General features: G+C 44.1%; 4 protein-coding genes across 4 annotated transcripts in view; 1 reads left to right on the top strand and 3 right to left on the bottom strand.

The window, feature by feature from the left end:
- Nucleotides 1-14: 14 nt before the first annotated feature.
- On the bottom strand, nt 15-6,573 carry smad4b (SMAD family member 4b). The gene is made up of 11 exons (XM_029637119.2): nt 6,039-6,573; nt 4,901-5,354; nt 4,382-4,556; nt 4,258-4,287; nt 3,104-3,325; nt 1,774-1,881; nt 1,593-1,643; nt 1,151-1,334; nt 896-1,064; nt 621-759; nt 15-320 (listed from the first exon to the last, which is right to left on the bottom strand). Exons 2-11 carry the CDS (start codon nt 5,138-5,140, stop codon nt 109-111), a joined length of 1,530 nt encoding a protein of 509 aa, XP_029492979.1. The 5' UTR covers nt 5,141-5,354; nt 6,039-6,573; the 3' UTR covers nt 15-108.
- A 622-nt stretch (nt 6,574-7,195) lies between these two features.
- Nucleotides 7,196-9,804, bottom strand: elac1 (elaC ribonuclease Z 1). The gene is made up of 3 exons (XM_029637121.2): nt 9,239-9,804; nt 8,399-8,875; nt 7,196-7,814 (listed from the first exon to the last, which is right to left on the bottom strand). Exons 1-3 carry the CDS (start codon nt 9,393-9,395, stop codon nt 7,336-7,338), a joined length of 1,113 nt encoding a protein of 370 aa, XP_029492981.1. The 5' UTR covers nt 9,396-9,804; the 3' UTR covers nt 7,196-7,335.
- Nucleotides 9,805-10,030: 226 nt separating this feature from the next.
- aptx (aprataxin) lies at nt 10,031-11,876 on the top strand. Its single transcript, XM_029637122.2, has one exon. It carries the CDS (start codon nt 10,142-10,144, stop codon nt 11,186-11,188), a length of 1,047 nt encoding a protein of 348 aa, XP_029492982.1. The 5' UTR covers nt 10,031-10,141; the 3' UTR covers nt 11,189-11,876.
- me2 (malic enzyme 2, NAD(+)-dependent, mitochondrial) overlaps nt 11,759-24,609 on the bottom strand; it is a 30,650-nt gene continuing 17,799 nt past the window's right edge. The window contains exons 2-15 of the mRNA XM_029637120.2: nt 22,839-22,977; nt 19,933-20,066; nt 19,573-19,722; nt 19,263-19,338; nt 17,366-17,527; nt 16,836-17,049; nt 16,432-16,529; nt 16,129-16,242; nt 15,826-15,937; nt 15,555-15,697; nt 15,249-15,351; nt 14,989-15,059; nt 14,698-14,796; nt 11,759-14,066 (exon numbers count right to left, since the gene is read on the bottom strand). Coding sequence (XP_029492980.1) covers nt 13,908-14,066; nt 14,698-14,796; nt 14,989-15,059; nt 15,249-15,351; nt 15,555-15,697; nt 15,826-15,937; nt 16,129-16,242; nt 16,432-16,529; nt 16,836-17,049; nt 17,366-17,527; nt 19,263-19,338; nt 19,573-19,722; nt 19,933-20,066; nt 22,839-22,952 — 1,749 coding nt within the window. The 5' untranslated portion in view covers nt 22,953-22,977 and the 3' untranslated portion in view covers nt 11,759-13,907. The remainder of the gene's footprint in view (nt 14,067-14,697; nt 14,797-14,988; nt 15,060-15,248; nt 15,352-15,554; nt 15,698-15,825; nt 15,938-16,128; nt 16,243-16,431; nt 16,530-16,835; nt 17,050-17,365; nt 17,528-19,262; nt 19,339-19,572; nt 19,723-19,932; nt 20,067-22,838; nt 22,978-24,609) is intronic.

The raw sequence follows: 24,609 nt of genomic DNA on the forward strand, positions 1-24,609 counted from the left end.
TTTGCTTCCTTGAAGCGGTAAACCGGGGTGTCTTTCCTGTTCTACCTACCACCTCATTCCAAGGTCTGTCATACTGAAGTCTCACAGTGGAGGGGTCAGGCTGGTGGTTCAGTCCAGGGGCTGGGGGTCACCGATTGGCATGGTGTGCAGCACCTCGTCCAGTAGCTGGAGGGCCCGGTGTAGGTGGATCTCAATCCAGCACGGGGTCTCCTTGATGCTCGTCCGGGGGTAGTCGGGACCCCAGCCCTTGACGAAGCTCATGCGCAGGATGCACAGTCTCCTCAGGTCGTCCACTCCGATGCCGGCAGCAGCTGAAAGGCCTGGGTGGGAGGTAGGAGTTCAAGTATCAATGTAATGGAACCCAACTTAGGCTCAACGACATCCACACTGATGAAGAGTTCCAGAACAAGTGCAGATTCCTATGCATCGTCAATGACTGACCTACAATTGGCTGAGACGATTGGTAAATTACTTTGGAACGGGCTATTAGAAAAGTGGCGTGTGAGTGGTGTTACAAGTAATGTGTTGTTCTGGGGGTTACAGCTCTGGGGTGGAGTTGTACCAGTCAACAGGAGCAGAGTATGGCGTCTGTGGCAGTATGTTAGTGTTGTGCTGCTTACTGATGGCAGGAGCGATGCCTCCCACAGAGCCCGGCCCAGGGATGTTCCCAGCCACGGCGGCTGCCTGAGCCGCGGCTGCCGCCTGCGCCGTCGCTGCCTGCTGCTGCATCTGCCTGTGGCACTGACGCAGGTCAAACACCTGGGAGGGGAACAAAACCAATTGATTTACTACCCGCTACATGCAGTTCACAGCTTGGACACCAGGGGGTGTTTTTTTTTAAATAAATAAAAAAAAACATTGGTAATGCTGAGCAGACGGAGGCAATGAGACCTGCCTTGATGTAGGCGCTGGGGTAGATCTTGTGCACGGCGTCGCCAGGGGCGCGGCCGGCTTCCCGGTCCAGGTAATAGCTCTGCACGAACACGGCGTGGTCGCTGAGGCAGCGTACCCACACGTCCCCTTCACCTTTACCCTCCAACTGGATTCCCTTACCGATGTGGAGCCTTGGGAAGTGAGAAGAGCTGTTATCAGTGGGGTGACCAAATACTCTGCCAATGGCAACACAGTTGTGGTTAGGAGCCTGGCGTACCTGGCTCTTTCGATGGCCTCGGTCCGGTGCACGTTGCTCAGCTGGCCTAGGCAGAAGCGGTCTCCGCCAGACGGGTCCACATAGCCATCCACCGTCACGACGGGGCCAGTGGAGGGCACCTTGAAGGTCTCGCCCACCTGCACGTCCATCTCAAAGTAGGCGATGGAACACCAGTAGTCTGGCGCTGCAACAAACCAAACTCAGTCCCACTCTACCCTCCAGACCAAACGCAGTCCCCCCTCCAGACCAAACACAGTCCCCCCTCCAGACCAAACGCAGTCCCCCCTCCAGACCAAACGCAGTCCCCCTCCAGACATAACTCAGCCCCCTCCAGACATAACTCAGCCCCCTCCAGACATAACTCAGCCCCCCTCTCCCCTCCAGACCAACACAGCCCTCTGAACACCTTGTCGGGTAAAACCAGGAGTCACGCTTTATTTACCTGGATGGTTGGATATGGGTGGCTGGAAGCCAAGCTCGTTGTGCACAGGCCCTGGGAGGGTAACATAAATGCATCAATGATTAATCCCTTCAACCCTGGCCCACATCAGTAAGTTGCTGGCATTATGTGTACTAAGAATGAAATGCATGTTCTACTCATCCTGAGAGTGGCATGGACTCACAGTAATGTCCTGGAGGAGGCATGGGTGGGTGGTGTTGCAGGTGCCCATTCTGATGGTGAGGCATGTTGGGCGTGAAGCTGCTATTTCTAGTCCAGGTGGAGGTGGCATCTGTAAGGGTACATGTGGATGCCTACAGATCAGAATTGTAGGGAGAACCCCACACTTGGACTGTCCAAACACACAGTAAATGAGCAGTGACTCCTGAACATCTGGTCAAATGGCTACCCAGACTATTTGCATTGCCCACCCCCCCCCCCCTCTGTTATTATCTGTGCACAGTCAGTTTAGTAACTACCTGCGTGTACATATTACCTCAATACCGGTGCCTCCACACATCGACTCTGTACTGGTACCCCCTGTATATAGCCTCCACATTGACTCTGTACCGGTACCCCCTGTATATAGCCTCCACATTAACTCTGTACCAGTACCCCTGTATATAGCCTCCACATTAACTCTGTACCAGTACCCCCTGTATATAGCCTCCACATTAACTCTGTACCAGTACCCCTGTATATAGCCTCCACATTGATTCTGTACCAGTACCCCCTGTATATAGCCTCCACATTAACTCTGTACCAGTACCCCCTGTATATAGCCTCCACATTAACTCTGTACCAGTACCCCCTGTATATAGCCTCCACATTAACTCTGTACCAGTACCCCTGTATATAGCCTCCACATTAACTCTGTACCAGTACCCCCTGTATATAGCCTCCACATTGACTCTGTACCAGTACCCCTGTATATAGCCTCCACATTAACTCTGTACCAGTACCCCCTGTATATAGCCTCCACATTGACTCTGTACCAGTACCCCCTGTATATAGCCTCCACATTGACTCTGTACCAGTACCCCCTGTATATAGCCTCCACATTAACTCTGTACCAGTACCCCTGTATATAGCCTCCACATTGACTCTGTACCAGTACCCCCTGTATATAGCCTCCACATTGACTCTGTACCAGTACCCCTGTATATAGCCTCCACATTAACTCTGTACCAGTACCCCCTGTATATAGCCTCCACATTGACTCTGTACCAGTACCCCCTGTATATAGCCTCCACATTGACTCTGTACCAGTACCCCCTGTATATAGATGAGTTTGATATTACTGTGATGTGATTCTCAAATGAACAAGTTCTGTCAGTCAGCCACAACCATAACTGTGTAGACAGGCTGTAGCTAAACAAACACAAACTATGATTATTACTGGTACGCAAGACCTCTAATGATTTGGGTGAGGAGGATACCAAGAGCCATAAACTTGGGAAGGTGGAGTAGATAGTGGAAGCGGGAAGGGATAGGGTGGAGGAGTAGGCCCTCACTTCCTGATCCGACAGAGATGCTGGGGAAGGCGGAGGTGGAGGCGGTGCTGGCGTCAGAGGGGGACAGCAGGCCAGGGGTGCCGAAGGGCTCTGAGGGGGGCCCACCTCGGCTAGAGGGGGGGTGCTGAATGGTCTGGAGGGAGTGACCCCCGTCCATGGTGGGCAGTGGGGCCTGGCCATCAAAGTCGTATTCATCTTTAACCATCAGTCCCAGGCTTGGAGCTGAGAGCAGCACAGAGACAAGATACAGGTCAACAAGAAACAAAACAGACAACCAAGTTTCCATCCAATCTCTTTATGCGAGTGCATGTTGGATAAAAAATGTAAAAACATGTCATGAAAGGCCTGATGGAGACAGAACATTTTTTGGTAAACTTTTCAAATGTCGACAAAACAAAATACGCTGGACAAGGTGGTATATTTTTATGTTAGTAAAACGAAGTGTGTGTAAAATGTCGGTGGAAACATTTGTATGCGCAAATATTGATATAATAACCATCATATCGAAGTAAACAGGCGATGTCACATGTTGTGTGGTCCTCCCACTACGACTCGTCGGGAAAGCATGCAGTTTATTAGGCTACAGATCATATAAGTTGATGAACTTCACAGGGTGGTGAAAGATGAGCTTGATGCTCCGTTCAATAAATATCGAGGGTCTTATTCTGGTGACATGATCATCGATGCTTGGCTGCCGTTTGACAAAAAAAGTATTGCTTTTTTGTCCATAATAATTGAATCATGTAGGCTATGCGTGCACTCTAGCCAACAGAGCACAGATATCTGCACACTGTTGGCTAGAGAGCACATACCAATGCCAGAGTGGGTACACTCACTATATAAAATGCAACATTTGTGAGAACCATCAGTAGAGTTGAAAATGCGATGAAAACCCATTTAACTTGTATTTTCTAGTCGGTACATGGGAATAGAACCACAAAAGGTGATGGGCGCCCACATCCTCACGCTCAGTCTTTTATTTGGAACAAGTCCATTTGCTGGAAACATCTCTGGTGGGAAAATGCGCATAATGTTTTTATGCAGATTTTTTAATGTTTGAATTAAAGTCTGTAGCCAATTGGAAGGAAACTAGCTATTGACAAAAAAAGAATGCTGTCACAAGGTACATAACCATCAAAATGGAGGTCACTTACCTGAGCTGGTAAGTTGCAAACTTGATAGATCTGTGAAATAAAACAACGATGATAAGAAGCTCAAACTGTCACTCACAGGAGGTCAACACAAACAAAACGGCAGGGACATCACCAATACACTCACCAATACCTGGAGACACCACCCGGTCGTAGTGGTATGGGTTCACGCAAACGCTGTCACACTTCAGGTCAAACGCAAACTGGCAATATTTCACATGTTTCAGTTCATTTTTATGCAGATCAGGCCATCTCCACAACCGAGTGTAGATCACGTGGGGAAACCCTTTCCGCCCTGCCACCTGGGACAAAGAATATTACAGGATCAAACCCGTTGATTGAACTCAAAGAAAATGTTCTTCACCCAGAGGTGCTAATAGGTCTCATGCCCTTATGCTCATCTTTGCATGATCCTCACTCACAACGCTCTCACTTTAAAATATATATATATATATTAACACACACGGCTACTTATAGCAGATCCCTCGACAATGGTGTATGGGGAAGTTGCCCCTAGACGCTTTTCTTAGGTCAGTTTAGTATTTTTCACCACTAATGATTAAGGTTATAATTAGGAGAGGAGAATCTGACCCAAGATATGTACCTAGGGAAAATCCCCCCCCCCAGACATTGGTGTAGTCCCTACCTGCAAACGGCCATCCAGAGTCCGCCCAATGGTGACACACTTGCTGGGATGAGCTCCATTGGTGGTGATGGCTGTGATTAGGGAGTCCAGTTCATCCTTCTTCTCCTTCAGCTTTTTCACCAGGCTTTCTATTGCCCGCTTGGCAAAGGTCTCGCTCTCTCCCCCTTGCCTGTGACACATCAAGCTGTGTACAATGCTCAGGCAAGCATCATTACTCGAAGGCGTGTTGGTGATAGACATCCTGAGAACCACTAGTGTATGCCGCTCCGTATTGTTCTGTAGGGAATAAATACTTTGTCCCAACTATAAAATGTTGTTGTTGCTTACTGTATGGCGCAAAAAGATTAAGCTATGAGAGGGTGTCCCCTCCAGTCCAATTGCCCAAGTTGAAGTCCACCAAGGCATCCCAATACAAAATTAAATGATTGTCACACTGCTTCGAGAATTGAGGGTTCTGAAAGAGAGAATAGTGGTTATTATGGTACTTTACCAATATCTTACATAAGTAAGATGTTTATTAACTAGCTACAGCCATCATGATAAGTACAGTATGTTATTATGATGTTTATCCTAAACATCATGCACGAAATTGACATAACACGCTGCTACAGGACAGCATGTGCAACGAAGTTACAACTAGCATTATCCCATCGGGCAATAAACATTACAGCTAACTACGTTGCACAACAGTGCTGAGTAATAACAAAATAGCTAGCTACCGTTCGTTAGCTAGCTAAATATTTAAGCGAACTGTAGCTAGCTAAGACAACCCAATGAACAATAATAAAGCGCACTGTTTTAGACATAAAAAATATATATATAGTGGTTGGGAAGTGCGGCTATCGCTAGCCAGCTGCATAGCAGGACAACCAGTTAGCTAACGTTAACGTGCTAACGTTAGCTAGCTTCTCAAAACGAAGAAACATGTCAACAACATAGAAAATGAGCAGCCATTCTCAGTCCGAGTGTTTTAAATATGGCCTTGATAACACTATCTAGCCAACTATCCACTGTCATTTCGTTTGATAACGATCAAAAGCAGGTCGAAGCCACCGATTAGGCTATTTCGTAGGCTTACTCGCGAGTTTCACTGCTAACCGAAGTAACATTAGCCACCCGTCCCCATCCACAAACATACCCTGCATACGGGGCCGGGATATTCCGTTATTGCATTTGCGCTAGAACTGTACTGATCAACCGTACTTCTTCGTTTATCCTAAATATTTATTTGATCATTTAAAATAACATAGGGAAATCATTTGAATATCAAAATAAACGTTCGATAACAAATCACGGCTTTGTATCAGCGCTTCCAAAGATCATGGATATTCTGACAAGATGCACGTCTCTCCGCCCTAACAATGGAACTCCTTGTCCACAAAACGGTACGGCGGGATGTGTCGCTCCCGCCTATCCTTTCTTCTGATTGGTGGATTATCTCATTATTGTAATCTTATTATTTAAATATTCGACGAGGTTTGCTGACGTCAATTGCCTCTATTCAATAGAGAATGCTACAAGCATCCTTTCATAAATATGCATTATAGACAACTCCGAATATTAGTTGGGGGTTTTTCTCAAATTGCCGGAATGTCACGTGTCCTACTTATATCAGTATACTCGTAACAACTTAAGCATTACAAAACTTATATTCGATCATATAAACCTCACGTAGCAAATAACCATTCATGTTGACCAAATTCGACTCTTTTATCGACCTACATATAAAAACGCCTTGTTTTGTGGGTGAAAAATGGAAAAAGGGAGGGAAACAGACTTTCCGTCGAGTTGGCCCTCTCTTCCTCTCTGACGATTTCAGTTCAATTTCTTCCAACATGGCGTTTTGCGCATGGGCAACAGTGGGTAGTAGCAGAGATTCAATCCCACCAAGAGAAAACTAGCCTGGTTTAAAGCTGTTCGTTTCTGAATATTGTGAAGACTCAAATTACATGTATTTATCATTTTCATTGTGCATGTACCATTCTCGCTAGGTTGATTTCAATAATCTGGTAAAATTGAATACGTGCAATTCTGTTGTGTGAACCATAGTGATAGAGGCCTCTAGTGGCCAAAATACCATTTCGGCATGGACTGTGCCATTGAGAGTTTACACCGTTTTAATGTAGTGAACTGGGTGGGATTTACAAATGTATTGGCTAAGCCCTCCAGATGACCATGTTGAAGTCATGTCCAACCTGGTCATCAGGAGGTATCTGCCAATCATGAAGAAGAAAATTGACAACTTCAAAATGGAGATTGCACCCTTGAACCCTATCACCGAGTAAAATAAGGAGAAACAGTCAATACTTTTTTTATTCAGACAATTTACTAAATATTTCCCAGACACCAAGTAATTCATTCGATGCTTAATTCACACAACCTGCTCACTCTGGCTTTTGTTTACAGTATTTATCATAACTACCAAGTGTAAGGCCTCAGTGAAGCCTTATGAGGGGTATGGGTATCATGAGAAAGTCCTCCGCCAGGGTCACCTCTATGCCTGTGCCCTGCAAAGCCTCCTCAGCTTGTCTCCTGAGCTCCAAGACATCATCCTCATCACCCTCTTTGTGCTGGCCGGCCGGCTTATACCTCTGACTGAAATGGTAGAGCACCAGCATACGTGCACAACAGGCCTGTGCCACTGCAGCTGCCATACTAGGTGTGCTGTGCCCATGGTCCACTGCCTTCTCCCGATGCTCATCTGACAGGGTGGCCTCATGCACCAGGATGTCAGCTCTGTGACAGGCCCTCAGGGGTCCCTCCCCCAATAATGAGCTGCAATCCCCTAAAACACAAACTTTTCTCCCCGGAATGGCTTCCTCCAGCACCTCACTGGGCTTCACCACTTGTCCATTTTCCAATGTCACTGACTCACCAGCTTTCAGTCGTCCATAGAGTGGTCCAGGCTTCAAACCTGAGAGATGGACAAAAGGTTTTTCATTTATTTCAAAATTGAATGACCTTAAAATAGAAACTTGCACACTGCTATTGAGTGGGCGGCAGGGTAGCCTAGTGGTTAAGAGTGGTGGACTAGTAACCAAAAGGTTGCAAGTTCAAACCCCCGAGCTGACAAGGTACAAATGTGTCGTTCTGCCCCTGAACAGGCAGTTAACCCACTGTTCCTAGGCCGTCATTGAAAATAAGAATTTGTTCTTAACTAACTTGCCTAGTAAAATAAATAAAATATTGCCAATATCACTTTAGTTCATTAAGCTTACATGTTTTATCTGCCTCTCAGCCTTCACACACTGGCAAGAGCAGTGTGCAAGTTTTTCATTTTCTTATTAGATGGCATCGAATTATTCTCACGCACCTGCAAAAACCAAAGTTAGAAATGTAAGTTATTTTAAAATGGAGTACTCTCAATTCAGTATGTCAAAAGATAGCTTTTGTTTAATGACATAACAATGGCTTGCCTATATAAAACAAATGGAATAATCAAAATAAATCCCAGAGATAAACATATAGATTATTATGCCAGGTATATATTGTGATTACCAAGATCCTTCAGTAGTTCGGTGTTCAAACGCCCTGGCCAATCATGTTCTTGAACAGAGAACCCAAAGGAGGGTACCCGATGGAACAAACGGAACGCCTTCACAACAAAACGCTTCTCCTCCAGTATAACATAGCAGTCACTGTTGACATCCAGGGAGATTGTTCGGCCGGCGCGTTCTTGGGGATGGAGACGCCCAGAATCTGCTGTGACGTCAGGGCTTAGCTGACCCTCTGTAGGACACTGGTCAGTGGTGGGCTCTAGCTCATGTACTGAATAGGGGAAGAGAAGCTGGGAGCTGGTGAGCTCTAATGCCACCCTCAGGAACTGCCTGAGACCCTGGGGACCATAGATATCCACACATGTTGGAGGCTGGGTGGGACAGGGGTTGAGGTTTAGGCTCACAGTGCACAGTAGCCCTGGTAGACCAAAGAGATGATCACCATGCAGGTGAGAGATGAACACTTTGGTGATTCGGCCTGTAAGAAAAACATAAATAAATATGAGTTGATCAATCTGAACACATCCTCATTTAATTAAGGCAGTGTTGTTGTTGAGACCACTGTCAAAACATACATGCATTTCTAACTCTGTCATTGTCAAAGGTTACAGGCTGTAAAGTTTGTAACCGTTCATCAATGACGTGATAGCAAAGAGAGTGGGAAAGTAGCAAATCATGTTTTTGTTAATAGTGAAAAATAAGTTGGCGATCTAGTGTTTTTTAAATAATTCTGTAAACAGTTATACATGGAATAAACCGTGAATTATATGGCCAGAACAACACGTTTGACATTGCTAATGCTAACTAGCTAGCAACGACTAAAGAAAAGTGAACTACTCACTAGCCTTCAATTGACTCTTCATCAGTTGAGTTTGCGTCCCTTCTCCGCAGTCAAACAGCCAACACTCCCCTTCTGTTCTGAGTACGAGGGCAGAAGCGCCACGATGGGGGGAAGGATATGCCGACCCTGTCCCCAGAAAAGTTAGGTCCATGGTCATGTTGAAAAATAAACTATTTAAATGTCATTAAACGAACATTAAAACAGCAGTAGCATTACCACATATTGTCCATTATATTGTCCAGATATGGTACAATGAAAATTTCTTAAAAAATGGAAGGCAGTCGGGAGGGGGCAAGATCAGGTGGGACCACTCTAGCCAATGAGAGAGCAGATACACGTGTGAAAAACAGGCACAACCGTTCCCAAAGTCTGAATGGCAATATATATATATATATATATGTGTGATGAAAACCAACCCAAAAAGCACATTTTTAGTTAAGTTTAAAATCACATTTAAGAAGATACACTGTAGAAATATAGGTGGGGCGTATTACTTTGTGGCTGTGGTAACTAGTAACGACCAGGCTCCGACATTAAAAATGCCTTTTCTCAAAGTTGCCTAAATGTCACGTGTCCGACTTATTTCAGTACAGTCGTAACAACCTAATCATTACGACACTTCTATTCGATAAACTACGCCACATGTAGTAAATAAGCCATTCCATGTTTTGTTAACCAAATTCGACACACTGCTGGAAAAGACAGATTTTGGGTCGTTTATCTCTCGCTTCGCCTCTTCCTCTCCACTTGTGCTTGCCATAGAGGAAGTCGTCATCTTTGTGCGTGCTCGAAACAAAACCAGGCGCAAAACACTAGCGACGCTGACCCACCTTGCATTGGCTGAAGAGAGGAAAGCAGTTGTTGTTGTACTAAAGAAAATCGTAATTCGTTAGGAAGAGGATCATGTCTATTTGTTTGCTGATCAGCAAAAATGGAAGGCATAAACCGATTCATCTACCTCACCTACAGACAGTTGTCTTGGGTCGGAGTCCAGAAACAACGATAAAAGACAAAAAATGTTCCAGGGAGCAAGTTGAGCTCAAGGCTGACTGCAACAAAGGGTATATCAGTGTAAAACAACTGGGTGTCAACCCCACTAGTGTGGACTCTGAGGTCGTGGGTAAAGGCAACCAAGTGGAGATGAGATATGGCCAGCAGCTGCACATGGTCAATGAGCTGTACCCTTATACTGTGTGCTTCAAAGAGGATCCATCCAACTCTCAGTCCAGTGTGGGCACCAAGAGGCCCTGTGGGCCTGCCTCAGAGGAGCCGGAGTTTCACAGAGAGCCCCCCGGGCATAAAGTACCAAGGAAAACGGAGGACTCCACTCAGTGCAAGCATGGAGGGTCCACCTCCACTAACACACAGCCTGCACCTCAAACAACAGAGAAAACAGAAACTTTAGGATATTGGAGCCAAGGATTGAAAGCCTCAATGCAAGACCCCAAAATGCAGGTCTACAAGGATGACAGAGTAGTTGTTATCATGGACAAGTACCCCAAGGCTCACTACCACTGGCTGGTCCTGCCCTGGGAGTCCATCCCCAGTCTGAAGACACTGCACAGGGGGCACTGTGATCTGTTGAGGCACATGAACCAGGTAGCAGACAGGATTGTACAACAGCAGTGCCCCGATGCTGGCCTGTTACACTTCCGCCAGGGCTACCACGCCATCCCCAGTATGAGCCATGTCCATCTACACGTGATCAGCCAGGACTTTGACTCCCCTTGTTTAAAGAACAAGAAACACTGGAATTCATTCACAACCGACTATTTCATAGAATCTCAAGAAGTCATCCAGATGCTGGAAAAGGATGGGAAGGTCACGGTAAAAGAAGGGACAGATGAGTTGTTGAAACTACCTCTCTGCTGTCACGTGTGTGGCATGGCGCTGTCCACCATACCACAACTTAAGGAGCACCTGAAATCTCACCCCTATGGTAGATTGTGAAACCATAATACAGAAGAAAAATGCACAAAAAATAAATAAGTTGAGGGTTATGATGCTCGTGAGGCAATTGTAGAAGAAGAAAAAATGTCTATGGAACCACACTGTCAATTTTATTGCTGCAAATGCTCATAATGGACATAAGTCTGTTCACAACCAATTGTCATTTACTTTAATACAGCTCACAAACCTGTTTAAATAGTGTGCAGCAAGTATGTTTTATTTTGTACAAATAAGTCTCGAGTGCATGTCTGAATATAAAGCTTGGGGAACATTTGTTTATAGTTTTGTTATAGTTGCAAAAGTTTTGTGACAAAAAATAAAATCTTAACTTGGCCTCAAAGTGGCACAGAAAATGTGTTATTTATATACTGTCTTTAATCATATGTGAAAATCCTATTAGATCCTATTAATGTTTTGGGATCCAATGATTCTATTTGGGTTCCAATATTGGTGTTGATGATCAGAGGGTCATAATGTAGACTTGCTTGGAATTAAATCCATTTGGAGATGTTGTTCAATAGATACACAGAATAATAAATCGTTCAAAAAGGACAAAGGTAGGGTGCAACAGCAAGTGTAAAACTAATTTTAATTCTGCACATGTAACAGTACACATAGGGGTCTCCAGGGGCGCTTTTGCCGCTTTGTGCGTTCATTCACTAAGGCCATTCTGCGTAACAAAAATAAACTCCAGAAACACATACATGTATGCACACATCAAAGACATTGGAAGAGGAAGGACCATCAGGGATTCAACCATACATTTTTACCAGGGCACTTAAAAGTAAATGAATGAAAAGAAAACAAGACAAGAATACAGCACAGCAATTCTCTGAATGGGAGACCAACGTTTCAGGCTTGGACAGGCTTATGGGCCAACATAATCATTGAATGAGACCGACTGTCATTTAGTGTTCCAATCTAAATTCAAGGGTGGAACATAGTACACTTGTGAATGACATCTCATCAAACTAGTTTGATCAACTACAACAAGATAACTGTAAAACAGTACAATAGATATAATTAGCCCGTTGGATATGCATAAGAAATAATACGCCGATTTTAATATATTTTTTCTTCAACTATTGTGTTCCTATACAATTAATTGTTCTTTGGCTACGTCTGCGGTGAGAAGTGAGGTGTGTATAAAATGGGAGTCATGTCGCTGACCTATGCAGATGGATAAAAAAAGCCAGTCTACCATCCTTAACTAAACGGTCTCACAAATCTAGGACCCGTGTATCTTAACTTCAGCTGCCTTAAGCTGGTTTTCTATCCAGCTAATCTTTTTTTACTTATTTCCATTTTCTCAAAAAGTGAATGAACAGTTCTGTATATAAGATGTGGCTAAAACATAAAACCAGTAATAAAATAAAATGTATGCTTGTAAACCATATGCTGCCTATACAAAACTGTGAAGAGCATTATAGTTCATGTAATGTATTTATGTTTTCTGACAATGGAGCTTATCTTAACATTGGTCATGTCTATTTGGATATGGTGCTTATTGCAGCATTCTTCTCTCTATACTGAAAATTAGCCCTATCCCCTGATGTGTCTGGCCATGGAATATGGCTGCTTCCCTATGCCTGGTCTTTAGTCTGGGAGAAACTCGTGGTGATATTATCTCGGGTATATACATTGGTCTTTTGCTAAATGTTTTGCAATGGAAACTGTTTACTCTAGGAACCAAACAGAAGTAAACCAAGCAAACTGAACATTTGTCCAATGGAAACAAATTTTCGTTGCAAAATGTTTTCAGTTTGGACTAAACCTTTTCCATTGCAAAACGTTTTGCAATAGACAAAACTTTTTACAAAGGAATCCGACTAATGAATACACCCCAGGATTCATGACACAAACATATTGATCTACTTCATAACTGTCACCGTCCATCTTCAAGTTAAATATCATCAGAGCTAGGAGACATTTCACACCCACATGCGAACATACTCTCTACAAAACATCCAGGCTCTGTCAACTGTCTAACAAGTGCATAATTACAGTCTAAGTCCCTCTGAATAAGAACGTTTACTTTCCTTATTGACCCCAACCCTGAATTTAGCAGACCAAATTCCAATTCAAAATGTTCCTCATTGAAAAGCATTCAAGAGAATTGGAATTTCAGTGCAATTAAAAACAGAATTGACCCCAACCCTAGCTAAATGACTAGAATGTCAATAACACAATATACATACACTGTATATTATTTCATATGGGGATATGGACAACAAAATAATTAAACAAAAAAAGCCTTTAAACTATTACTGAGTTTTACTTATTTTACTTATATTTTTTGCATAACTGTTTCATGAACTAATTCAAGCAAGGTCTTTAGAGCTTGGAGTGATATTATATGTTGGAATCCTTCTGTTTAACTAGCAGCATGTTGACTAACAATAACCCCACTTCTGGAGCGTTTTCATGTGGAAACTGAACAAGGAAAATCAGGGCCTGTGTTAAACATAAATGGGGGGGTTATTTCGGTAGAAAAAAAGAAAAAAAACTCCAGGCCACTCATGAATGACAAAAACTGGATATACATTTTCTGGCCCGCCAATTGATTTTGACAAACAAATCAGTCAAATATCTGCCCTAGGATTAAACAACTAACCTCATTTCACTGTCCTCCCCACCTCCCAGTTTAACCATTCCCTCTTTAATGCCCGCCCACCTATCCTACCGTGACTTGTTGCCCCCTTTCCACACCCAAAACTCTCTAATGATCAGGTGCTGGGTTCATCCCTTTCCACTCATAGATGTCAGGGAGAAATGAGTCGTAGTTGATGTCCCATACAGTTGACCTGACAAAGGTGTCCTTGTCCTTGGGCTCTGGGTACCGGAAGGCCATGTTGTTGGCGTACACAAACCGGACCACCTGCAGGGGGCGACAGTGAGATGCAGAGTACATTTAAAGGCACATCTTTGCCACAGAAAGAACAATGACTCAGATATTTCACTGGACTTATAAATGTGAAGCATCCGCTTGGTGTTTCCACTCACTACCAAATATGGTGGTGAGAGGAAGACCCAGTGGTTGGCAGTGGGAGAAGATTGAACGAGATATATTTTGGCCGACATTATGCAAATATTCTCATTAATCACATATCTGATCTCAGTACAATTTTCTGTTCCCAAAACTAGAATTTGTTTCGAACAGAGTGGACAAAGTTTTGTAGTCTTTACCCTTTGCCAAAATGTAAAAAAAATGAGCGTTGTTTAGAAGGAGTGCAAAGGCGGATTGAGTTATTGAGCAAATAATGGAGGCACATATTTTACTTAATTATCTTCTCAAATGTGCCCTCTGACACTATCAGACCAAAGGCAGGACGGTACTCTTTACATCATCCTCAGTATATTTCTTGTTTATGACGAAGCCACCGATTTCATCATAATCAAAGTACTTTTACCTTGCTCATTTTGTAGAATGCTTTTTCAAATTATGAATTTATCTCCCTCGAAATGTATTTGACAGACAAGGAGCGAGATGTAGAGTGTCTGATCCTGACCTTGGCTGCCATCTGGAGAGAGACCTCTCGGATGTTGGACAGTGGTGGGTACAGCCTCCCCTCCGCCAGCTCCTCATCAGTCAACTGGTCTGCCAGGGTCTGACAAAAAAACACTCATCATTTGCATATAATTTGCATAACAATTTTCTCTGTAAACAAAATACTAAAATGTGTAAAATATCTCTTTAAGCGCCTGTCTTTTTTGTCAAATAGTGTGTAAACACAGGGGAGCTGAACGGAGAGAGACAGGTCGAGAGCTCTGAACGAGTGAAACGCAGCTTTATTTCTGACCTTGGCAGCCTCCAGGAAGACCGTGTCACTGATGTGTCTCACGCCACTGAGGATCACAGCCAGGGCTACACCTGCAGCCAGACAAAGCAGACACACTGCACTTTACCCCTTTTTCAACAGTTGACACAAGTCTCACAATACACTTATGTGGCGCACCTATGCGTATCCACTTTCCCCATGGCTGTTTTGACGAGAGAAGGCTCACTGAGATTTTCTTTGTAAATACAGACGAGAAAACGTGATAATCTAATGATTCTAACCTGGGAATATGTAAGCATTGTTCCCTTGTCCAGGTGTGAAAACACGTCCATCAGCCAGAGTCACTGTGCCAAACGGACTTCCACTGGCAAACAGGCATCGGCCCTGAATATCAAACCACATACAGAGAGAGAAGCCATGGTGACTGTGGGTCAGTGTGCGGGTCTGGGCCTACACACTAACAAAACATGAGGAGGAGGCCTGCGTTCCAAATGATGCTTGATTCCCTACATAGTGCAGTACGTCTGTAGTGCATTATGTAGGGAACAGGGAGTCATTTAGGACGACATGGGTGAATCGATACGTACATCTGTGAGGGTATAGGCATCTTCAGCCGTGCACTCTGCCTTGGTGGTGGGGTTGCTCAAGGCAAATATAATTGGTTGTTTATTTAGGGTGCCCATCTTTTTGAGGACGTCGTGGGTAAAGAGGCGTCCAGCCCCGGACACACCTGCGCACAGGCAACAAGTTAGGGTTACCAGGGTTTCATAAAGCACGGACAACAAGAGTTACACTGATTTTAATTATACAATGTAGTTTTACTATTATAAAGATGAGAATGGAGAATTTGGATCTTACCGATAATGGCTGTTGGTTGGATGACGTTGACTGCATCTAAGAAGCTCTGCACATTTCCGGGACTTTCATGCACAAAAGCCTCCTGGTTGCTATCTGTCTCCTGCGATCGGCCCTACAGCAAGTCACAGGAAAAAACACTGAATTTAAATTACATTTCTTGATACAAATTCAAAATGACCGAATTCAGATTCCATTTCTGTTGGCTCTAATGTTAGTCCATACACAGCGTTTCAGTTCCGCCACACAGACAGTTACAAAGGAGAAGTGAAAGACAACGTGTCTGTGTTTGGACTGGACCACAACCTTGACCAGTAGACCGTCCTTGTCAAACATCCAGATCTTTTTCCTGGCTTCGTCCTGGGTTAAACCCTTCTCCACCATCGACATGGTAATCAGGTTGGCGATACCCAGGGCAGCCTGAAGAAACAACACACAATTATTTATTATTCAGCTGACCCCAAAAAAACGACACTTCTTATTATGATTTAGTGAGCACAGTGTTAACCATTTGGTACATACATTTACTACCTACTACATTATATCAGGTAACGGTATTGCTGTATGCAGACACTGAAATCTGGTAATACAAGTAGGAGAATGGCCTACCTCCCCTGCTCCGCAGAACAGAATCCTATGTTCAGTGATGGGTTTTCCAATGGCCCTCTGAGCTGCCAACAGCCCTGCCAGGGCAACCGCTGCAGTTCCTGAACACCACAACACACGCTGTAAATGCACAGCTATTCACCAGACCTGGGTTCAAATACTATTTGAACTCTTTCAAATACTTGTAGCATTTGCTCTAGTCTGCCTGGAGTGCAAGATGTGTGGGGTTTGCATTCGTGAGAATATTATATTTGCTATACTGCGCCAGGCTCAATCAATCACATAGTAAAGTATTTTAAATGATTTCAAATAGTACTTGAACCCAGGTCTGTTATTCATCTAGCTGTACATACTCACTACAACACACTCCATTTGGCATACTATATTTACATGGTGTGAATACAGACCTTGGATGTCATCGTTAAAGGTGCAGTACTTCTCGCGGTATTTTCTCATCAAGCGGAATGCATTGTGATTCCCAAAGTCTTCAAACTGGATCAGGGTGTCCTGGCCGTACTTGTCCACCACAGCCTCCATAAACTCATCGATCAGGTCATCGTAGAGCTGGGAACGATCCCGCTTCTGGTACAAACCCATGTAGAATGGGTCCTTCAGAAGGGTCTGGAATAAGGAGACTGGTTATAGATATGATACAGTACATAAGATAGCTAACAGCCTTTTATATATATATATAACATGACAACCAATTTGCATATCGGGAGCTCCTTAGTTCATCTTTGTTGTCAAATCAAATCAAATGTATTTATATAGCCCTTCGTACATCAGCTGATATCTCAAAGTGCTGTACAGAAACCCAGCCTAAAACCCCAAACAGCAAGCAATGCAGGTGTAGAAGCACTATCTAATTGTACTGAGATGTTTTCATTTCGATGCGCACTTCAATAAAGCTTGATTTGATTCGTTTTTTAAAACTTGCCTCGTTGTCAGTTCCCACGTCGATGACCACAGGAAGGCACCTCTCAGGCCTGATACCAGCGCAGGCGGTGTACAGGCACAGTTTCCCCACAGGGATGCCCATCCCAAACACCCCCAGGTCCCCCAAGCCCAGGATACGCTCTCCATCTGTCACCACGACCGCCTGGACAACAGGTAGGGGTTCTATTCATTAAGCAACAAACGAAGCTGAAACAGACAGGGGTGGGACTACCTGAACTTCCCCTAATGAATGCCACACCGCGAGGGGCTGTCAGGGAGCGAGGGGGGGGGCTGTCGATGTTTACCCTGAGGGAGGGGCTGTCAGAGAGCGAGGGGGCTGTCAGAGAGCGAGGGGGCTGTCAGAGAGCGAGGGGGACTATCAGAGAGCGAGGGGGGCTGTCAGAGAGCGAGGGACTGTCACTCCATTACACAGCAAGGCCATATCAACATTTTTATTTTTATTTATTTCACCTTTATTTAACCAGGTAGGCTAGTTGAGAACAAGTTCTCATTTGCAACTGCGACCTGGCCAAGATAAAGCATAGCAGTGTGAACAGAAAACACAGAGTTACACATGGAGTAAACAATTAACAAGTCAATAACACAGTAGAAGAAAAGGGGAGTCTATGTACAATGTGTGCAAAAGGCATGAGGAGGTAGGCAAATAATTACAATATTGCAGATTAACACTGGAGTGATAAATGATCAGATGATCATGTACAGGTAGAGATATTGGTGTGCAAAAGAGCAGAAAAGTAAATAAATAAAAACTGTGGGGATGAGGTAGGTGAAAATGGGTGGGCTGTTTACCAATAGATTATGTACAGCTGCAGCGATCGGTTAGCTGCTCAGATAGCAGATGTTTGAAGTTGGTGAGGGAGATAAAAGTCTCCAACTTCAGCGATTTTTGCAATTCGTTCCAGTCACAGGCAGAGTACTGGAACGAAAGGCGGCCAAATGAGGTGTTGGCTTTAGGGATGATCAGTGAGATACACCTGCTGGAGCGCGTGCTACGGATGGGTGTTGCCATCGTGACCAGTGAACTGAGATAAGGCAGAGCTTTACCTAGCATGGCCTTGTAGATGACCTGGAGCCAGTGGGTCTGGCGACGAATTTGTAGCGAGGGCCAGCCGACTAGAGCATACAAGTCGCAGTGGTGGGTAGTATAAGGTGCTTTAGTGACAAAACGGATGGCACTGTGATAAACTGCATCCAGTTTGCTGAGTAGAGTGTTGGAAGCAATTTTGTAGATGACATCGCCGAAGTCGAGGATCGGTAGGATAGTCAGTTTTACTAGGGTAAGCTTGGCAGCGTGAGTGAAGGAGGCTTTGTTGCGGAATAGAAAGCCGACTCTTGATTTGATTTTCGATTGGAGATGTTTGATATGGGTCTGGAAGTAGAGTTTGCAGTCTAGCCAGACACCTAGGTACTTATAGATGTCCACATATTCAAGGTCGGAACCATCCAGGGTGGTGATGCTAGTCGGGCATGCGGGTGCAGGCAGCGATCGGTTGAAAAGCATGCATTTGGTTTTACTCGCGTTTAAGAGCAGTTGGAGGCCACGGAAGGAGTGCTGTATGGCATTGAAGCTCGTTTGGAGGTTAGATAGCACAGTGTCCAATGACGGGCCGAAAGTATATAGAATGGTGTCGTCTGCGTAGAGGTGGATCAGGGAATCGCCCGCAGCAAGAGCAACATCATTGATATATACAGAGAAAAGAGTCGGCCCGAGAATTGAACCCTGTGGCACCCCCATAGAGACTGCCAGAGGACCGGACAGCATGCCCTCCGATTTGACACACTGAACTCTGTCTGCAAAGTAATTGGTGCACCAGGCAAGGCAGTCATCCGAAAACATAAAGACAATGTTTTCAATATGGTACTGGAACTCAGCTTACCGCCACATTGGTCTCTGGCCAGTTGTCCAATATGGAGCGAATATGGCCTCGATCCAAGATGGATATGAACAGGCCTCTGTGGGTAAAGGAATAGAGTCCGCAGACAGTTAACTCCCTCCCCTTTGTCTGATAGGAAATCTGACATTTTAACAATCCAATCATTTTTAGCCATCTAAACAGATTTTAGCAATCTAATCAAATCCCATTTCTATAGTAACCTGAGAGGTTGTGTTTTCTTATGAAAGAGCAGAGGGCCATTACTAAACATGTTTAAAAATAATAATAATAATAATCAAGACCCAGCTCTTACTTGGGCCTCCTGAAGATGTGTCCGTACTGCGTACAGGCCAGGCCCACAGTGGGAGTGTAAACGATAGGCATCAGCTCCTCAATGTCTTCCATCAGCACGCGGTAGAAGAGTTTCTCGTTCCTCTCCTGGATCCCCATCAGGTAAATGTACCTGGGAAGAGTTTTGGTCGTGGTTACAGATGCCATTCAGTTCATTACTTAGTGTAGCAATAAGAAATGCACTTCTGCAGTCTCAGACGCTGTAATGCATGAAAATATTATTTGGCTTAGGTTGACATTTGTTGCTGCTCACAAGCCTACGTCCCAAATGGCACCCTATTCCGTATATAGTGCACTACTTTTGACCCGAGCCCGTTCTCACTTCTCCAGTGGCTCTGTCATCTTCTTCAGGTTCCTCTGGAAACGCATGGCCTGGATGTCCTGGGACTCTATCTTGGGGGGCAGAAGACCCTGGAGACCCAGGATCTGCCTCTCCTGCAGTGAGAAGGCCATGCCCTGGAGGAATGGAAATAAACCAAAGAGAATGAGGGAGACATAAATGTTCTTTCAATAAAAAAATTGTAGCTGTTGCACTGTTGAGAGGAGAAGTAATCATTTCATTGTACTGTGTACACATCTACACTGTATCATGTGCATTTGACAAATTAACTTGTTTTAATTCAATTTGATGAGGGACAGAGCGAGAGATAATGAAGAGGAGACAGCGAGGTAGTCAGGGTAAACATCGCCAGTGAGCTAACAGGATCTGACTGGCACTGGGGCAAGTAAGTGTGGCCGATGTGAAATGGCTAGCTAGTTAGCGGTGGTGCGCGCTAATAGTGTTTCAAATCGGTGACGTCACTCGCTCTGAAACCTAGAAGTAGTTGTCCCTCTTGCTCTGCAAGGGCCGTGGCTTTTGTGGCGCGATGGGTAACGATGCTTCGTGGGTGTCAGTTGTTGATGTGTGCAGAGGGTCCCTGGTTCGAGCCCAGGTTGGGGCGAGGAGAGGGACAGAACTGAAGCAGAGATGCTGCTCTGACTGCTCTGAACATTCCCCTCAGACTGACAGCTGCCCTCTGCACAGATGGCCTCACAACTCACTGCCCAGGTTTCTATTAGCCAGTGAATGTGTATTTGGGGTGCAGCCTTCCTCTGAAATTGAACCATGCCTGCAGTACATGGAATCCCAGGTCAACTTTAGAGGGGGAAACACTAGGTTAAATGCTCATAATGTGCTTGAAAGCCATTGTGAATGTATGTTGGGACGACTAGCCCTCGGAGGTGGTTTCGAGTACGGGCACGTGTCAAGCTCATTCATGTTCATTTTGCCAGTTGGAGGCTTGGGGTACTAGACGGAAACCATAACCATAACCTTCTCCAGAAAGGCCGGGGGAACAGAAGGGGATAGGAGAACAAGCTCCAGTAGTACTGTGGGTAGCATAGCAGTATTCTAATGTACAGGGTAGCATATAGGGCTAGGGCTGGGTGGTATACCGTTTTTTACGATATAACGGTATTGATGCACGGACCGGTTTGGGGTTTTACTTTACCTTCTATACCGGTATTTGAATGTTTGGTTTGTTAAATGTGATACGCAGTGTGTAACGTCCATTTTGAGATTACTTCGCTACTTTAGTCTTCTCTCTCGATGCCGCTATCCACACAGACCTAGCCACGCCCCCTGTCACTCAAGGAGCGCATTTGATGTTCCTCAACCACGAGACACTTGCGTTCAGTCTGCATGGTCAATGCAGCATATGCAACACTGTTGATGACAACGAAGCACTTGTCACTTTGCTTCTAAATATAAATCTACTAGCATTCTATAACTACACTATTAGCTTGGGTTTCTTACATCTGCAAACAGCTAGTTTGTATTTTCTTAGCAAGTTGTTCCTAAATCTTGTTAGCCGCTAATGCTAATCGCTTGCTAGCTAATAAATGAGTAAGAGCAAGCGTAATTAGCTATACAGCCTGATAATACCAAAGATTGTGTAGACCTACATAAGCATGTTGTTTGTGCAACAGTGTCTTCAAAATTAAAGAGTTAAACGCAAAGCAAGAATATGTTAGCTAGAAAACATTCAATGTAGCCAAAGATTATAGCGTCCCTAGGAAACACCTATCAACACATTAGTTCCTACCCTGTCACAATAACTCCTCCCTGGCATTTTCATTCGTTGTCATGTCAAACAACACTGTATTGAAGGTGCCCACTATATTCTAACTATATAGAATTAGAATAGACATTCTATTCCCATGATTCCAACAGGGGTGGCAGGTAGCCTAATGGTTGGAGTGACCGACTTACCTAGTTAAATAAAAGGTTCAACCAAAAAAGTCAAATTGCAACATTAGGTTAAAAATAAGGCCCAGATTACTTTCCCATATTGTGCAACCCTACATGCCAGTGCGGAAATGATCTCAAATGCAGAAATTGATGAAAACGATTACTTTTTTTGGTTGAAGTTGAATTGAACAGTATAAAACAATCAGAATGGAGAAAGACCCATTACAATCACTTAGAATGTATGTTTTGCCACCCTAGGGTCACACACGCTACTCAAAAAGTACAATGTATGTGTTGCCACCCTAGGGTCAAGCACTACTCAAAAAGCACAATGTATGTGTTGCCACCCTGGGGTCAAGCACTACTCAAAAAGCACAATGTATGTGTTGCCACCCTGGGGTCAAGCACTACTCAAAAAGCACATTGTATGTGTTGCCACCCTAGGGTCAAGCACTACTCAAAAAGCACATTGTATGTGTTGCCACCCTAGGGTCAAGCACTACTCAAAAAGCACATTGTATGTGTTGCCACCCTAGGGTCAAGCACTACTCAAAAAGCACAATGTATGTGTTGCCACCCTAGGGTCAAGCACTACTCAAAAAGAACAATGTATGTGTTGCCACCCTGGGGTCAAGCACTACTCAAAAAGCACATTTAGAACTTCTATTATTAAAAAAAACATAAAATACCGTCAAAATAAATACGATGATATAATATTTTGCCCATATCGCCTAGCCCTAGTAGCATAGCAGTATTATTAGTGTATAGGGTAGCATATCAGTATTATAATGTGCAGGGTAGAATAGCAATATTATAATGTACAGGCTAGCATAGCAGTATTATAATGTACAGGATAGCATAGCATTATTGTAATGTACAGGGTAGCATAGCAGTATTGTAATGTACAGGGTAGCATAACAGTATTATAATGTACCGGGCTCTCCTCCCTCACACACACACGTTGTACGAGGATGGTGTTAGTGCCCTCTGGCACTTACCTTGTTGGTACGAGGGTTCAACATGAGAGGCTTGCCCTTCTCTTTGGTGTGTGTCCAGCGGCAGGCGCTCACACAGGGCCGCAGCATCAGTGATGTCCTCAGTCTAGACAACATGGTGCACAGCAGTTGCTCTCAGGTCCTGGAGGAGAGATGACAACAGCAGTGGCTATCAGGTATACCTAGTCAGTTGCACAACTGAATTTAAATAAACCGAAATGTATCTTCCCCATTTAACCCAACCCCTCTGAATCAGAGGTGTAGGCGGGGGGCTGCCTTAATCAACATCCACATCATCAGCGCTGAAGGAGCAGTTGTTGTCGGGGGGGGGGGGGGTTAAAAGAACAGCAGATTTCCACCTTGCCGGCTCGGGAATTTGAACCAGCATCTTTTCGATTACTGGCCTAACACTCTTATCTGATAGGCTACATGCCGCCCTATAGCCCGACCAATATGGGATGTTTCTGTATGGATAGTGCTTAAAACAGCCTTACAAGGATACTCAGAAAGCTGATTTCTTACATTTTAGGAAAGAACATTAACCTAAGCACCACATAGAATTTAGGGCCATATTTTTTCTAATAAAACAATGGCCAGTTTGGGTCGCAGTTGCACATATTTTTAGAACCACAAATTCATAGTTTTTTTTTTCAATATGGCCCTGACGAGTTTGACACCCCTGGGCTAGCGTATCTATTTATGTAGCTAGCTATTTATTTAGCAAGCTAAGAACAAAGAGCCTAAAGTTGCTGGGAGGAGGTCATGTCATTGGAGGAGTGGGTGAGTGACCAACTTCCTACAGTCATATAATTTATTTGTGTGGATATTTTGGTGGATATTATCCACAGTTAGCATATCTCTTAGTTGTCAATCAAATGTATTTGGCATGGAACACATAGGCAGGCAGGCTTTTTTGTCTTTTGGCGAATGTTCTAAAGTCACGCTGTTGCTACTGCCTGTAAATACACAGTCCAGTTCACTGTTGCTACTGCCTGTAAATACACAGTCCAGTTCACTGTTGCTACTGCCTGTAAATACACAGTCCAGTTCACTGTTGCTACTGCCTGTAAATACACAGTCCAGTTCACTGTTGCTACTGCCTGTAAATACACAGTCCAGTTCACTGTTGCTACTGCCTGTAAATACACAGTCCAGTTCACTGTTGCTATTGCCTGTAAATACACAGTCCAGTTCACTGTTGCTATTGCCTGTAAATACACAGTCCAGTTCACTGTTGCTATTGCCTGTAAATACACAGTCCAGTTCACTGTTGCTATTGCCTGTAAATACACAGTCCAGTTCACTGTTGCTATTGCCTGTAAATACACAGTCCAGTTCACTGTTGCTACTGCCTGTAAATACACAGTCCAGTTCACTGTTGCTATTGCCTGTAAATACACAGTCCAGTTCACTGTTGCTACTGCCTGTAAATACACAGACCAGTTCAAAGTGGGTGATGGAGGCCTGTGTGGAAAATTGCTTATTTGAATATACAGTGCATTCGGGAAAATATTCAGACCGCTTTACTTTTTCCACATTTTGTTATGTTACAGCCTTATTCTAAAATGGATAACATTGTTATTTTCCCTCATGAATCTACACACAATACCCCATAATGACAAAGCGAAAACAGATTTTTAGACATTTTTGCAAATGTATTAATAATGAAAAACAGAAATACCTTATTTACATAAAGTATTAAGACCCTTTGTTATGATAATCGAAATTGACCTCAAGTGCATCCTGTTTCCATTGATAATCTTTGAGATGTTTC

The sequence above is a fragment of the Oncorhynchus nerka genome, linkage group LG27 (assembly GCF_034236695.1).
Source record: "Oncorhynchus nerka isolate Pitt River linkage group LG27, Oner_Uvic_2.0, whole genome shotgun sequence".
Lineage (NCBI taxonomy): Eukaryota > Metazoa > Chordata > Actinopteri > Salmoniformes > Salmonidae > Oncorhynchus > Oncorhynchus nerka.